Genomic DNA, 14,381 nt, shown 5'->3' with positions numbered 1-14,381 from the left:
CTTCCCAGGCAAAGTGAATCAAGTGCCGAACAAAGCTATTTCAACGTTCTTCCCAATTGGATAGCCCTGCAGCTGAAAAGACGTCGGTGACACCTATTGATGACATAGACAACGTGCGACAAAACGGAATAGATTGCCTGATGGCGCCGGTTGGGAAGAATAGAGACTCTCCGAGCTTCAAGAAAAATGGAGGAAAGGAAAAAGCTCCGGCTGGTCTGATTCGGAAGCAGCCCCGGCGATGGGACACGCGTCAGTTTAGGGGAAGCCTGAAGGAGGGTATGAACCTCGCAGCTGGGCGAGCCAAAGGGGAAAAAACATTATGGTTTCTCTGCAGCGTGGTCTCTTGACGTCTTACTTTGTTCCGTGACGCTAAGCTAGATATCAAAGCTAGCCGATTTTGACTGGTCTCGAAAAAAAGCAGAAACGGGTCAGACTGAGAAATTAACGACGCTAACCTGGAAGAGAACATATCATTTCTGCATTTTTACTATTGGCAAAAATGTAATATCACTAGTTGGAGAACATTTTATTAATACAAGATTAGTCTATTACAGTGTTTCTCAACCTTGCCAATTTTAAGGCATGTGGACTTCAACTCCCAGAATTCCACAGCCAGCAATGCTGGCTGTGGAATTCTGGGAGTTGAAGTCCACATGCCTTAAAATTGGCAAGGTTGAGAAACACCGGTCTATTACAACAAAGAGCAACAGTCACACGGTTACATAAAATAGATGATAATTTTGAGCATTCATATATATATATATATATATGCAAAGGATTCCCACTACATTAAAAAAAAATAACTACTGATTTTGAAATTAGTAAGGGAAAGTACAGCCACAGAGAAACAGTTATATCCTATTTTAATAAAGACAAATATGATTTTGTGTATCATATGTTAATAAAGACAAATGATTTGTATATCATATGTTAAAGAAAAAACTTTACATGGGTGTACTTTTTCATATGACTCTAGCAGCTTTTATATATAACTTAGCCCAGGGGTCCCCAAATCCTGGTCTGGCCCACTGGGAATGGGCTGCACAAAGGGCAGACAAGTGCTTAAAGCTCCATTTGTGCAAATGGTAAGCAAAACCATCCCCTTCCCACCCCACCTGTGGCCAGTCTACAGAGCCGGAAAGTTGGGGACCGCTGACTTAGCCAAAGCTCTAATTGTTATGTAACAGCTGATTTGAATTTATAGGTGGAAGAGAGAAAGGGTTATGGTAATATGTATCCTTGAATCTTGTCCCATCTCAAGGTGTATACTTTGTAACCAATTAATCACTACCAGATACAGATTGGTATACAGTTTTAAGTATCAGACTGGTGAGTGGTACATGTTACAAAAGAAATACATTCATTAAAAAGTAAGTAATCTTTTTGTCCTAAACTTTTAGGTCAAGGTTTTGCCATTTGGAGAAAACAAAAGATTCAACGTGACTACAAAAAGTTACTTAAAAAGGAAAGAAATGTGAATCCTCAGAGGAATGTTGGGTATACCGAAGATTATCCCGAACACCTGAAACATCTTTATTTAGCTGAAGAGGAAATGCTTCAGAAACAGCAGAAACCAAAATATAAACCAGTAGTACTTGAAGAGAAGGAGATTGTAACTTCAGAGTAAGAATGCTATTGTTCTTAGTAAAATGGTTTCCTTCTTTATAGTAATTTTATTAAAAATTAAAATTGCAACAATAAAAACTAATACAAACTAAAAAAATAAAACAAAAGCAAAAATAGATAGTGCAGAAAATAAAAATGGAGAAAAATAGAGAAAGAAAAAATATAGTAAAGAAAAATACAGTAATGACTTCATTACAACAAGTATAAACAGTCTCTTAAAATAAACAAATGATCTCATCTTCGAGTATCCCATCACTTACGTATAAACAAACCTTTAAAGCGTTGTCATTCAGCCCTGATTTCAGCAAAAGTTCATTAAGGGTTGGCAGACAGAACAACCGCAACAGAGAGAACAATATTGATCAAATAACCAACTTTATATTCTTTCCTAGCAATCTTTTTTATTCTGAATTTGTAAGTGCTCTTTAATGCAATCTTTAGTTCCTTCTAGAGCGTAACCTTCAAAATTCTATCCTATTGTATATTTTTTTAAAGAATTTAAAACAAAAATGTTTTCCACAGAGAGGATTCTTATAATTAATTCCAAAATCTTATTTCCAGTTTATCTGGACCCTTAGTCTATTTGTAACTTTCCAAAATCAAAGCTCTAATCATCCCTTTGCTGATTATTTCAAAAAAGTCCTTAAACTTATATTTAAAAATTTCTTTTGCTAAGACTTGAAGGAAACTCACCCAGATTTGTCAATTCAAAAGTTCTAATAGTTGAAAAACAGTTAACAATTTGTGAAAGTTATTAGAAATCCAATGACCTTTTAAAGATACCGTGTTTTCCTGAAAATAAGATCCGGTCTTAATTTATTATTATTTTTTTTGCCTCCAAAGGAGGCACCAGGTCTTATTTTCCGGGGGGGGGGTGTCTTTTCTACTCACTTTGCTGCCGCAGCACTGACAACTCCACCCAGCTGCCACACTTCTGCAGCTGAGAATGGAGCTCAGGAAACCTGAGGATCAAGAAGAAGAACAGACTGAAGAGAAGATAAAACAGTTCAGGACAACTACGTCGAGATGGAAAAATAGACGATTTGTTAATCCTCTCAAAAAAATGGTGACCGGATGGTTTTTTTCTACGTCAAACAACATACATAACAATATAGGGAGATTTATTTGATGACTCAAAAGTACGGACATAGAAGACGATTTGGCAAAGAAAGAAAGCTAGAATAAGACTGAAGAAAGTTGGGATTTTGACTTACTAGTGAGAATGAAAATAGAATATACGCAAATAGATAAAATGTGTACTTTGAATACTAGCTATTGTAATGAGTGGAAATAAAGAAAACTATGGTCATTAAAAACTTGGAAGTATAAATATTAACAGTTAAATTTGAATGTTGATTTGCTTATAAAGGTTAAACGTAAAGGTAATTAAGGTAGATATAAGCTAAAAATTTATCAATGAATGTAATATTTAGTGGCAATAATAAAAATTATTAGCTTAAATATGAGATAGTAGATATTAATAGAAAAAGAGAGGAAGTATTAAATGTTGAAATAACAGAAATTTTGATTACTAAATTTAAGATATTTGGAAATTACCAGAAAATAAGAATTTTATATTCTATTATTAATTGGTTGATGTAAGATGGTGAGAACTCAAATAGACAAGATGTGTATCCTGCGATGAATTGTGATAAAGAAAATTGGGGTTATTTAAAACTTGGAGATTATAAATATTAAATGTTAAATTTAAACATTAGTGGGAAACTAAAAATTGGGAAAAACTAACCAGGACATTGATTGTCGAAAAAGATTGAATGTTAAAACAACTAAGATATGTATAGACAAAAATTATTGACAAATGTAAGAAAGTTATTTTTATTTAAGCGATATAATAAGAATTGTATTAATTTAAATATGAGAAAGTAAATACTAAGGGGAAAAGAGAGAAATTATTTAATGTAATATTTTGAGATCTGTACTAAAGATATTTGTATGTTATTGAATTATTGACCAACTCAGCCGCCACATTGTTTTTCAAATATTTAAATGTAAAATTAGAAAATTAATTTAAATTTTTTTTATAAAAAGAGAATGGAGCTCCGACCTGCATTTCGCTGTCAGAGGCCTTCTGGAAAGGCCTCTGACTATGAAATGCAGACTGGGGGATCCCACAGAAGAAGTGGGCCAGTGAGGCGAAGCAAGTGTCAATCCATGGGAGGCCTGGCTGCAACATTAAGCAGGTGCGGGGCGCATGAGGCAGCTGCACCCCCCCACCCCTGCCCTAGCTTAAATTTTAGGCGTGCACCTTGCCTCAAAACTAGGGCTTATTGGGGTAGAGCTTATATTAGTCCCACCCCAAAAAAATTGAGCTAGGACTTATTTTTGGGGTAGGTCTTACTTTTGGTTTGAACAAGATTCCCTCATCTCCCACAGAAACTTGCTAGACACTGGTGTCTTTGGTCTCCTTGCAAGAAGCATTTGCCTGGAGCACTTGTGGGTAATCTCAAGCTCCCAAGAGGTAGTACAAAGAGCCAGTATATTTGCCAGCTCTTCATTCCACAATCATCAGCTATGCTTTTGCAAGCCATCTTTACTTCACCATTTCTTCCCCGGAGGCCAATTTTAAAATTATTTCTAGCCCTGTTCTCCAGAAAAGTTACAATGACTAAATAAAGTACTGGTCTGAAGCAAATAATAATCTGAGGATCTTTTCCATTCATCCATTCCACAGGTTTTCAGTCATTGAATCAAAGTTCCCAACTGCTTAGATAATATAGTTCTGCTTAACCAAAGGCATATTTTAATTGCCAGTATTCTTGTTTAACACAGGAGCAATGTGATTCAGAAAAAATGTAAAGCAAAAACTTCAAACCAGAAAGCAAAAGAGGATTATGAGAAAATAAAGATTGAACGAGACAAGAAAAAAGAAGTAAGTAACTTTTAAATAAAGTCATTGGTTTTAGGGCTATATCTTGGTGTTTTAAATTTTATATAGGCAGTTTCTTACTGATTTCAATAATGCTGATCCCATTTAAGTATGTATAGGACTATATAATCTTAAAACATGTTTATGTTTCAAAGTAGAAGTTTATATAGAAGAAACTGATGTCAACATTTGCATGCTCTATCCTGTGAGTTAAATGAGAAGGGCATTCAGAATGCATGCTGATAGATGGTACTTTTTGTTATATACAGTCTATAGTTGCAAAGATTGAAGCAGCATGCATAATATGAAAGAACTCTAAAGGAATGAAATAAGTACAGGTCTTAATGATTCCAGTTTTTTTTTTTAATTTCAGGCAGCCAAAAAAAGGAGAGAAGAAAGAGAACAAGCTCAAAAACTTTACAAACAGAAGAAAATGGAAACATACAAAATATTAAGTAAAAGGACTAGAAAAGGACAGCCAAATCTAAATTTACAAATGGAATATCTGCTTCAAAAAATTGAGCAAAAAGCATAACTTGTCACATTGTTTTAAATTACAGACAAAAAAATAATATGAACTGGATACAGACTTTTTTTTCTGCAATGGTCTACCCTTTCATTTTATAGTGTCAGCTCTTACTAAAGCTTATTAAATTATAATGGAAATATTTTTGCCAATTTAGATCTATTTGCAAGGATTTTAAAATTAAAATTAAAATTTGAATAGTCTTATATGAAAATGATCTTTGTTTTAAGAAATGCAGCTAAAGTTTTGGAATGCATGTACATTTGTGCTGTGATTTAAAAAATCCTTTTGCTTTAATACAATTTCTGACTGGGCATGTATAGAACTGTATTGCTGTTTTTAGTACAACTGGTCTTCTGTTTACTTAAAGTTTGCAATACTTTGTTTTCCTCTGTTCTCTGTTTTCTTGTGCATATATTCAAAAATTTAAATGACTATGAACAAAGTGTTCTTGGCATATCTTGATAAAATACAAATAGTTTGCCAAATATAGTGTAATTAATACTATGATAAACATGAGCATATAAAATGCATACAGAAATATAACAGGATTAATTTTAAAAAACATTTAATATATGGGATTAATGGGATTTAGTTGGAACAGGGCAGGAAAATTTTGTGTATGTAAATCTATATCTAGATAGAGATAACATTCAACACTGAAAATTATAATAAATGGTTTAAGAATATCCTCAGCAACCAAATGCAGGTCAATACTATTAAATACTTCATAAGCAATCTTCAAAGTACTAGCAGAGGTACTTTTATAATTTGTTCAAGAATTCTGTAATGAATTGCAATAATTTAACATGTACAGTTGTACGAAAAAGAAAGCACATCCTCCTTGAGTTCCATGCTTTACCTATCAGGACATAGTAAAAATCATCTGATCCTTAGCAGTACTTAAAACTAGGTAAATACAACCTCAGATGAATACCAACAACACATGACATATTATATTGTATCATTTATTTTACAAAAAGAAAGCCAAAGTGGAGAAGCCATGTGTGAAAAACTATATACACTCTTAACTGCTTCCATAGGTATGAAGAGGCTAGAGCTGGGATTGCAATTTTTCTCCATCCCTTTGCAGGGTCTAGGATCTTTTGCCTCCCACCTTTGGCCACACCTCGAGCCTCCCGCCTCCGCCCATTTGCCTCCAGTGTTCTTCCTCGGCTGGCCCTCCCCTGCCCATTCTCCCTGGCCAATGGGCCCTTCGGCCCAGCCCATTCGCCAAGGCCCCCTTTGTCCCGGGCTTTTGGCCACACAGGACAGTTAGCCTCCAGCCAATTGGATGGGTGGCAGGCAGAAGCCATGGTGCTGTGGGAGCGTGCAATTGCCGATAGGGGGTTGCAGGGGCTTTGGGGGAGGTGCGGCTTCTGCCGTCAAAGTGTGAGCAGGTTAAAAGGTTAAAACCTCGCAATAGTTTTCTTCCCATTTTTTTTCTTTTCTAATTTTTTGCCTCGTTTTGCTCTTTTAAAAAGACCACGCCCCCAATGTCCTCCCCACAAAGCTAGGAGCCACACGCCATCACCATTCACCTGCCATGCCCCTTCCAGAGCCCCTCTTTTTCCCTTCCTTTGAAGCAAACAAACAACACCCCCTCGTCTCCTCCCGTTCCTCCCTTCTGAATTAAAGTGAGAGAAAAACAAGTTTTTTCTTTTGTGGTCTTTACATACTGTATTTAACCTGCTAGAACGAAGTGGGGGGGGGAACCATCACAAGGCACTCTTCTGTTTTAACCTTTTTTCTTTGTCATTTTTTGGAGTTTTCATCCTGCTTTCATGAGAGGGCAGTGTTTGGGGGGGATAAATGCCCCCTTTCCATCCCCGGTGAAGCCACCAGCCGAGCAAGATACCCACCTGGGCCGCGCTCTTCCCCAACCAAGGTTTTCGTTGTGAGCATTTCTGTTGAGGATTGGCAGCAGGAGGCTGTTTGTTTTTTATTACCACCACCACCACCACCTGTCTGCTGGATGGTTGCAGCAGGTTTTGGTCACTTCTGTCTGGGAGGTCACCCACAAAGCACATTTGTTTGGGGGGGGGATTCCCACTCCACTTGCTGAGCTTAAACTCTCTTCCTCCTCACTGAAGCTCCCCTTTGTCTGCAAAGGAGAGGCAGGAAGACCCCTGCCAGGCCAGGGATGATGGGGATCTGCCCTCTGCAGAGGGCAGATCTGCCCTCTCCCTCCGTCCCATCCTCTGAGCCCTTCATTCTTGGGAATTAGGATTGCCGGCATCTCTTTCACCTGAGCCCCTCGTGCTGGGTAACTGTGGCCATCCAAGAGCCAAGTTAGGGAATCTTGGGATAACCAACTAGCACTGACATGGCCCCCATGCTCCCACTTCAACGGCAGAATCCGCACCCCCCCAAAGCCCCTGCAATCCCCTATCGGCAATCATACGCTGCTCCCGAGCACCATGGCTTCTGCCTGCCACTCATCTGATTGGCTGGCGGCTAATTGTCTCGTGCGGCCAAAAGCCCGGGACAAAGGGGGCCTCGGCAAATGGGCTGGGCCGAAGGGCGTGAGGCGGAGGGATGGGCCCATTGGCCAGGGAGAATGGGCAGGGGAGGGCCAGCCCAGGAGGAACGCTGGAAGCAAATGGGCGGAGGCGGGAGGCTTGAGTAGAAGGAGGCGTGGCCAAAGGTGGGAGCCTAAAGGTCCCATTTCGCCCTTTGCACTTGAAGGAATTTACTACCAGGTTCAACTGTGCAGGGCTGCTCATCACCCACACCTGTTCTAGCACCAGAGCTTCCTTATTCTGAATTGGAAATATATCCAAAACCAAAAGGAAAGTTCTCCCCACCCTCTCTAATTCTCTCAGCTTTTCTTTAAACCAGTCATTCATTTTACCTTAGCCTTCATAAATAGCACACTCTGCTATATGTCACCAAATGGAATGATATGTTTCAGCCACAGTTGCCTAATATGGCTTTGGAAAATTGAGACTTTCACAGAATGCTGTCCAGTAAGATTGTTATTTGCAACTTTCTCAGCTGACTTCTGAATAAGTCAATGGGAGAAGGTGGATTTACTTAACAACTGTGATTCACTTAACCATGGCAAAAATGGTTGTAAAATTGGGTGCAACTTAATGATTGTTTCAGTAACAGACGTTCTGGTCTCAATTGTGGTTGTTAATCATTGTCTACCTGCATGTTTGCTCCTTGAATTATTTATAAAAATTACAGTTTGGGGATATGAATAAGTAAACATAAAATAAATAGTTCTATAGGGGAAACATTCTGATTAACAATACATTTGCTTATTTTTTTTGTTAATTGTCTCTAAATAATAAGAGAACTAAAATATTTGCAATTGGAAGCAGTGCTTCAACTACTGTTGCAATATAACCATACAGACATTCAAGAAATTAATCCATCTTTTATTTTGGGATGTCTATGCAGGAATCAACAGAGTTCAGGCTTGTTAAATGAAGAAAACAGAATCAGGTACAGCATACATACACTTAGGATGAAACAACAGAATGTCTCTAAATTCTGAGGCAAAAATTTTACCTAGAACTGAGTAGAACCTAAAGCCCTTTCTAGGCCAAACTTTCTTTATTTCACCAAATTTTAAAAGATTCAGAGGTATTTTGTATCTGTCTGCTATACTTCCTCTCATGTGTGTAATAGGTCAGAAGATTAGCCCAGTCCATCAGTATACTGTACCTATGCAATACAATAACAACTACCTATTTTTGTAGAATTTTCATATGCCTGTGGAATCTTTTAATATTCACTGGCTACAGATATGGATTGGCTGAGTTGACATGTTAGTCTGTAAATTTATACTGTAAGAATTGTAATTTCTACTGTTACTGCTAAATACATTGTTATGTATTGTGAGTATGATGTAAAATGATCAAAGCCATTGCTAGATATTTAATTTAACACTTCATAAAAATGGTATAAATGTAACAAATGTATTTACCCCAATGCAGCAGGAGAAAATTGCTTCATCTTATTCCTATTAAAAATGTACTTTAACTTTTATCAAGAAAACCCCACTGGGTGGAAGTATGGAGCTGAATTTCACCAGCAAAAATGTGTTTTCACTTAGTAGTTCAATGGAACTGATGTAATCAGATAAAAAGGTTTACTTGTTGTGTTTAAATATAGGAATTTTTAAGGAGTTTCCATTTAATAAACATGATATAGTTTTAAAGGATATATCCTGCCTAAAATGGATATATCAAAGAGATGTTTCTTCTTCAGATGCTTTATGCTTTAGGGAAATCATTAGAGCTATGCAATGTTTTTGATCTGATGTCAAAAATGTGCTTGGAGCATGAATGTGCAATTTTTTAAAAGCAGCCACATTTTAAAAGAATTGCAGACAAGTGCTATATTTGCATACCCACATGTCATGAAACATTTTCTAGGAACCATACCTAGAAGCATTCCACAGCCCTCTTAAACCTAATTTACAGTAACAGAATAACATAGGAAATGGTACTGGGAGTAGTTTCCTTGGCAGTTTTCTTTCATTCTGTTCTGTCTATGTTTACACTGATGCTTTGCTCTGTTCAAGAAATTGCATAATTATTTTTGTCATATAAATGCTTTCCAATAATTGAGTCATTTTCATCAGCTAATATACCATAGCAAGTGTATTAGATGATAAGTATCTTAGTTGATCAGTCATGGAATTCTGTGATTGCCACAACATTTTTTATTATATTCAAGGCCTGAATGGCCCTTTTAGCAATTATCTTTTCACAGTAGCCATGGCAAAATAAAGTAATATATGATTGCTGGAGAGCTTAACTGGAGAGGAAAGATGATAACAACTGGAAAGACTGAAAAACCAGTGACTAGACTGGTTCTTTAAAATGTCTCTGGAGAGGAGAAGATGGAAGATCATCCACATGTGCTTTAGATCAGGGCTTTTCAACTGGTGGTATGCATACCACTGGTGGTACATCTGCACCTGACAGGTGGTACGCATATAATGGGTTGAAAAGCACTGTAAAAAAAAGTGTAAAAGTGGATGAGGTGAAGCAGCAGCAGTGCCACACAGGCCTGTGGGAGAATCAGCTGGAGCTGCATGAGGTATCGCCGGGACTCTGCTGAGAGCCCAGGATCGGTGCGCAGCTGCTCCAACTGATTGGCGGCGGCCTTGAGAGTGGCAGGCAGTCGCACGCAGTCTTAGGGCGGAGATTCAGCTGGAGCTGCATGAGGTTTGCCTGGGTTCTGCTGAGAACCCAGGATCGGCGCATGCAGCTCCAACTGATTGGTGGCAGCCTTGGGGGTGGCAGGCAGCCCCACACAGTCTTAGGTGGACATTCAGCTGGAGTTGCGTGAGGTTTGCCTGGGTTCTGCTGAGAGCCCAGGATTAGCACATGCAGCTCCAACTGATCGGTGGCAGGTCTAGGATCTTTTGCCTCCTACCCTTGGCCATGCCTCCTTCTCCTTGAGCCTCCCACCTCCACCCATTTGCCTCTAGCATTCCTCCTCAGAGCAGCATGCGATTGCTGATAGGTGATTGCAGGGGCTTTGGAGGAGGGTGTGGCTTCTGCAGTTGAAGTGGGAGCATGGGGTGTGTGTCAGGGTGCTAGTTGGGTATCCCCCCAAAGATTCCTTAACCTTAAAACAGTTTTTGGGTGGCAACACTTACTCAGCACAATGGGCTCAGGAGAAAGATGCCAGCAATGCTAACTCCCAAGAATGAGGGGCCCAGAGGCAGATACAAGCAGGGGAGGGAGGAGCAAAGAAAGGAAATCAAACCTGATTGACAAGGAGCATAGTAACCCTGCCCCTACTCCGCAGAGGGCACATCCCCATCATCCCCAGCCCAGCAGGAGTCTTCCTGCTACACCGTTGCAGACAAAGGGGGGCTCTTGTGAGGAGGAGGAGATGGAGGAAGAGGGTTTAAGCAAGCTTAGCAACCGGAGTGGGAATCCCCCCCAAAAAATGTGCTTTGTGGGTAATCTCCCAGCATGACATAAGTGAGCCCCGCAGAAGTGCCGATGAGCTGGAGCCTGGCACTGATCCTGGGGCTTCTGCTAAGCCCTGCAGAATCACCAATCCGCTGGAGCCTGGTGCTGATCCTGGGGCTTCTGCTGAGCCGTGACACCCCTGCAGAAGTGCCAATCAGCTGTCAGGGCTCAGCAGAAGCCCCAGGGTCAAGGAAGGAAGGAAGGAAGGAAGGAAGGAAGGAAGGAAGGAAGGAAGGAAGGAAGGAAGGAAGGAAGGAAGGAAGGAAGGAGATGGGAATGAGAAAGATTGAAGCAGGGAGGAGAGAAAAAGGAAGGAAGGAATCCCCCCTCCCACAGTAACCACAATGCTAATGCAGCCCTCAATGAAATTGAGTTTGACACCCCTGAAATCAAAGATTGTTAAGTGAATCTGGTTTCCCCATTGATTTTGCTTGTCAAAAGGTTGCAAAAGGGGATCACATTACCTTGAGACACTACAGCCATCATAAATATGAATCAGTTGCCAAGCATCCAAATGTAAATCACATGACCATGGGAATGCTGAAATGGTCATGAGAAAAATGGTCATGTCACTTTTTTCAGTGCCGTTGTAACTTCAAACAGTCACTAAGCGAACTGTTGTAAGTCAAGGACTACCTGTACTTTATCACTTTTTTCCTTTTTGGGGGGGGGTCATCAAGTTTTTGACACCTTGCTAGGTGACTGGTGGTACTCGGATATTGCCATAATGTCAGGGCTCACTTCAAAACCTCATCCTAAGAAAGCCGAACTCGTGGAAGCAGTTTCTTCGAAAAGGAACTTTTATTAGGAGAAGCTGATAGCAGGCATAATAGACAGGATCTTAGGGTTTCCTGCTCAGATCAATAGGTTAAAAGTGTCCCCAAAAAACCCGACCCCAAAGTTCATCTGGTCAGTTTGAATGGGCCAATCCCCAGGTGTTAAGTCCATTGTGGGAAAGAACAGATACCACCAGGCTGTCTCAGGGTTTCAGCGATATTTTGTCAGCTCTTCACACCTTCCCTTCCGAAAGTGGAGATAAACCAGTTGCTGGAGGCACATTCCTTTCTTCTCCCCCACCTTCTAGCTGACATCAAGGGGAAAGATAGTTCACAAGGATGTATGCAGAAACAGCAAAGTGTTACAGTGTAGCGATAGAGGAAAACACAGCAATAGCCCACAGTGCTTTTCCCCCCTCCCTTCCAAGAGCATGGCGGAACCCAGAAATATAGAAAGACTAGAGTTAGAATTAAAGGTAAAAAAGAGTCCCCTTAGAATATGGGTTCTGACATCCTGCCTCACTTTAAAAAAAGAGAGATCCACCTGTGGAGGCATATATATATTTGTTAATCAGGTTTGTTCAGGTATTCGGTGTGGATTTTTTTAGTAATTTAGGGGCTTTAATATGGCGTTTGTGGATCCACTCGTTTTGGGAGGATGGGAGGTGTTTCCACACCACTAGGTATTGAGTGTAGCCATGGTATTTCCTGGAGTCTAAAATTTCTTTAGTTTTGAAATGTTGTTCCCCTTCTACTATAATGGGAGGAGGGGGAAGAGCGACAGCTGGTCTTAATGGTGACTGTTGCTCGCATTTTAGAAGGCTGCAGTGGAAGATTAGGTAGATTTGTCTGAGAGATTTTTGAGCAGGGGATAAAATGCACTTGTTTGGACAACAGGTCCATTACGACCCAGATGACTGTGTTTCCATTCCTTTCTGGTAGCTCCACTATAAAGTCCATAGAGGTCTCCTTCCAAGGTGCCGAGGGGGTTGCTACTGGCTGTAGCAGCCCAGGTGATTTTCCTTGTAATCTTTTTGCTGACACAAATTGGGCAACTGACTACATAGCTTTCAATGTCCTTCTTTATTGATGGCTACCAGAATTGCCTTTTAACTAGATGTAATATCTTCACAAACCCAAAGTGGCCTGCTGACTTTGAATCGTGGCAAAGTTGCATGAATGCCAGTCTCTGACTTTGGGATATGTATAGTTTTTCTCCCACCCAGGGGACCATCGGTGATAGTGCACAGGTTCTTGTGACTTAGGAGCCATTCATTGGTTTCTAGTGCTTTTCTGAATTCAATTCCTGCCTGGCTCGCTAACAGTTTTTGGAGTTTGGCTTGTGCTCGGGTAGTTACTCATGCTGCCAGTTGCGTTTCAAGCATGAGCAGTTTTGTTACACTAGCCCAAATGCTATTATATTGTGGCATTCTGGATAATGTGTCTGCCAGGAGGTTCCCCCCCCAGCAGATGTTTCAGTGTGAAATTGAACCAGTGGAAATGTTGTGACCACTGTGCTTGCTTAGGGGTAAGTTTCCTGGGGGTCTTTAGTGCTTCCAGGTTCTTGTGGTCGGTCCACACTTGGAAAGGAATTTTGTTCCTCCAAAAAGTGCCATCATGTGAGAAGAGCCCATCGTACTGCGTACGCCTCCTTTTCCCAGACCACCCACCTCTGCTCTGTTTTGGTGAGTTTTCTCGATGTGTATGCGCAGGGCTGTAATGCCCCTTCGTCGATCTCTTATAACAGTACAGCCCGCACTGCTGCATCGTTAGCGTCTGCCTGAATTACAAAAGGCTTGTTGGTGTCAGGGTGCCTTAGAATTGGTTCTACGGAAAACAGCTTTTTCAGCTGTTTCTCAAATGCGGCTTGGCATTCTACTGTCCATTTTAATGGCTGGCTTGGCTTGGGTTTTCCCTCCCCTCTGGTTTTTAGTAAGTCCGTGATTGGCAAGGCTATTTGGGCAAAAGAGGGAATAAATTGCCGGTAGAAGCTGGCGAATCCCAGGAAGTTCTACAATTGGTTCCTTGTGTGGGGTGGTGCCCATTCTAGTATTGTCCCAAGCAAACCCCACCCCAAAGTTCATCCAGTCAGTTTGAATGGGCCAATCCCAGGTGTTAAGTCTGTTGTGGGAAAGAGCAGATACCGCCAGGCTGTCTCAGGGTTGCAGCAATGTTTTGTCGGCTCTTCACACCTTCCCTTCCAAAAGCGGAGATAAACCAGTTGCCGGAGGTGCATTCCTTGCTTCCCCCCCCCTTCTAGCTGACATCAAGGGGAAAGATAGTTCACAAGGAAATATCAGAAACAGCAAAGTGTTACAGTGTAGCAATAGAGGAAAACTGAGCAATAGCCCGCAGTGGTTTCCCCCCTCCCCTCCAAGAGCATGGCAGAACACAGAAGTATAGAAAGAGTAGAGTTAGAATTAAAGGTAGAAAAGAGTCCTCTTAGAATATGGATTCTGACACATATCCTAAAAGTGGTACAACAGGTGAAAAGGTTGAAAATCCCTGCTCTAGATATAGCTGCTTCTTGTAATTACACCACAGGATAGCTGTTTTCCTCAATTTGAGTGTCGGGACGTGAAGGGATGGCAGCTAAGTTTGCTCATCTTCACTTTCAGAAG

General features: G+C 40.6%; 1 protein-coding gene across 1 annotated transcript; it reads left to right on the top strand.

Annotated features, from left to right (window-relative positions):
• Positions 1 to 17: 17 nt before the first annotated feature.
• On the top strand, positions 18 to 5,429 carry CCDC59 (coiled-coil domain containing 59; the record flags this gene model as incomplete). Its single annotated transcript, XM_015816490.2, has 4 exons — positions 18 to 276; positions 1,401 to 1,623; positions 4,417 to 4,516; positions 4,887 to 5,429. Coding segments are annotated over 4 exons (744 nt in total), but the record flags the coding sequence as incomplete, so codon positions are not given.
• Positions 5,430 to 14,381: the final 8,952 nt, after the last annotated feature.

This window comes from Protobothrops mucrosquamatus, unplaced genomic scaffold, assembly GCF_001527695.2.
Source record: "Protobothrops mucrosquamatus isolate PMUCROS unplaced genomic scaffold, P.Mucros_1.0 scaffold460, whole genome shotgun sequence".
Classification (NCBI taxonomy): Eukaryota; Metazoa; Chordata; class Lepidosauria; order Squamata; family Viperidae; genus Protobothrops; species Protobothrops mucrosquamatus.
The sequence above is the reverse complement of the archived record's forward strand: the minus strand, read 5'-3'. Positions and strand labels throughout refer to the sequence as shown.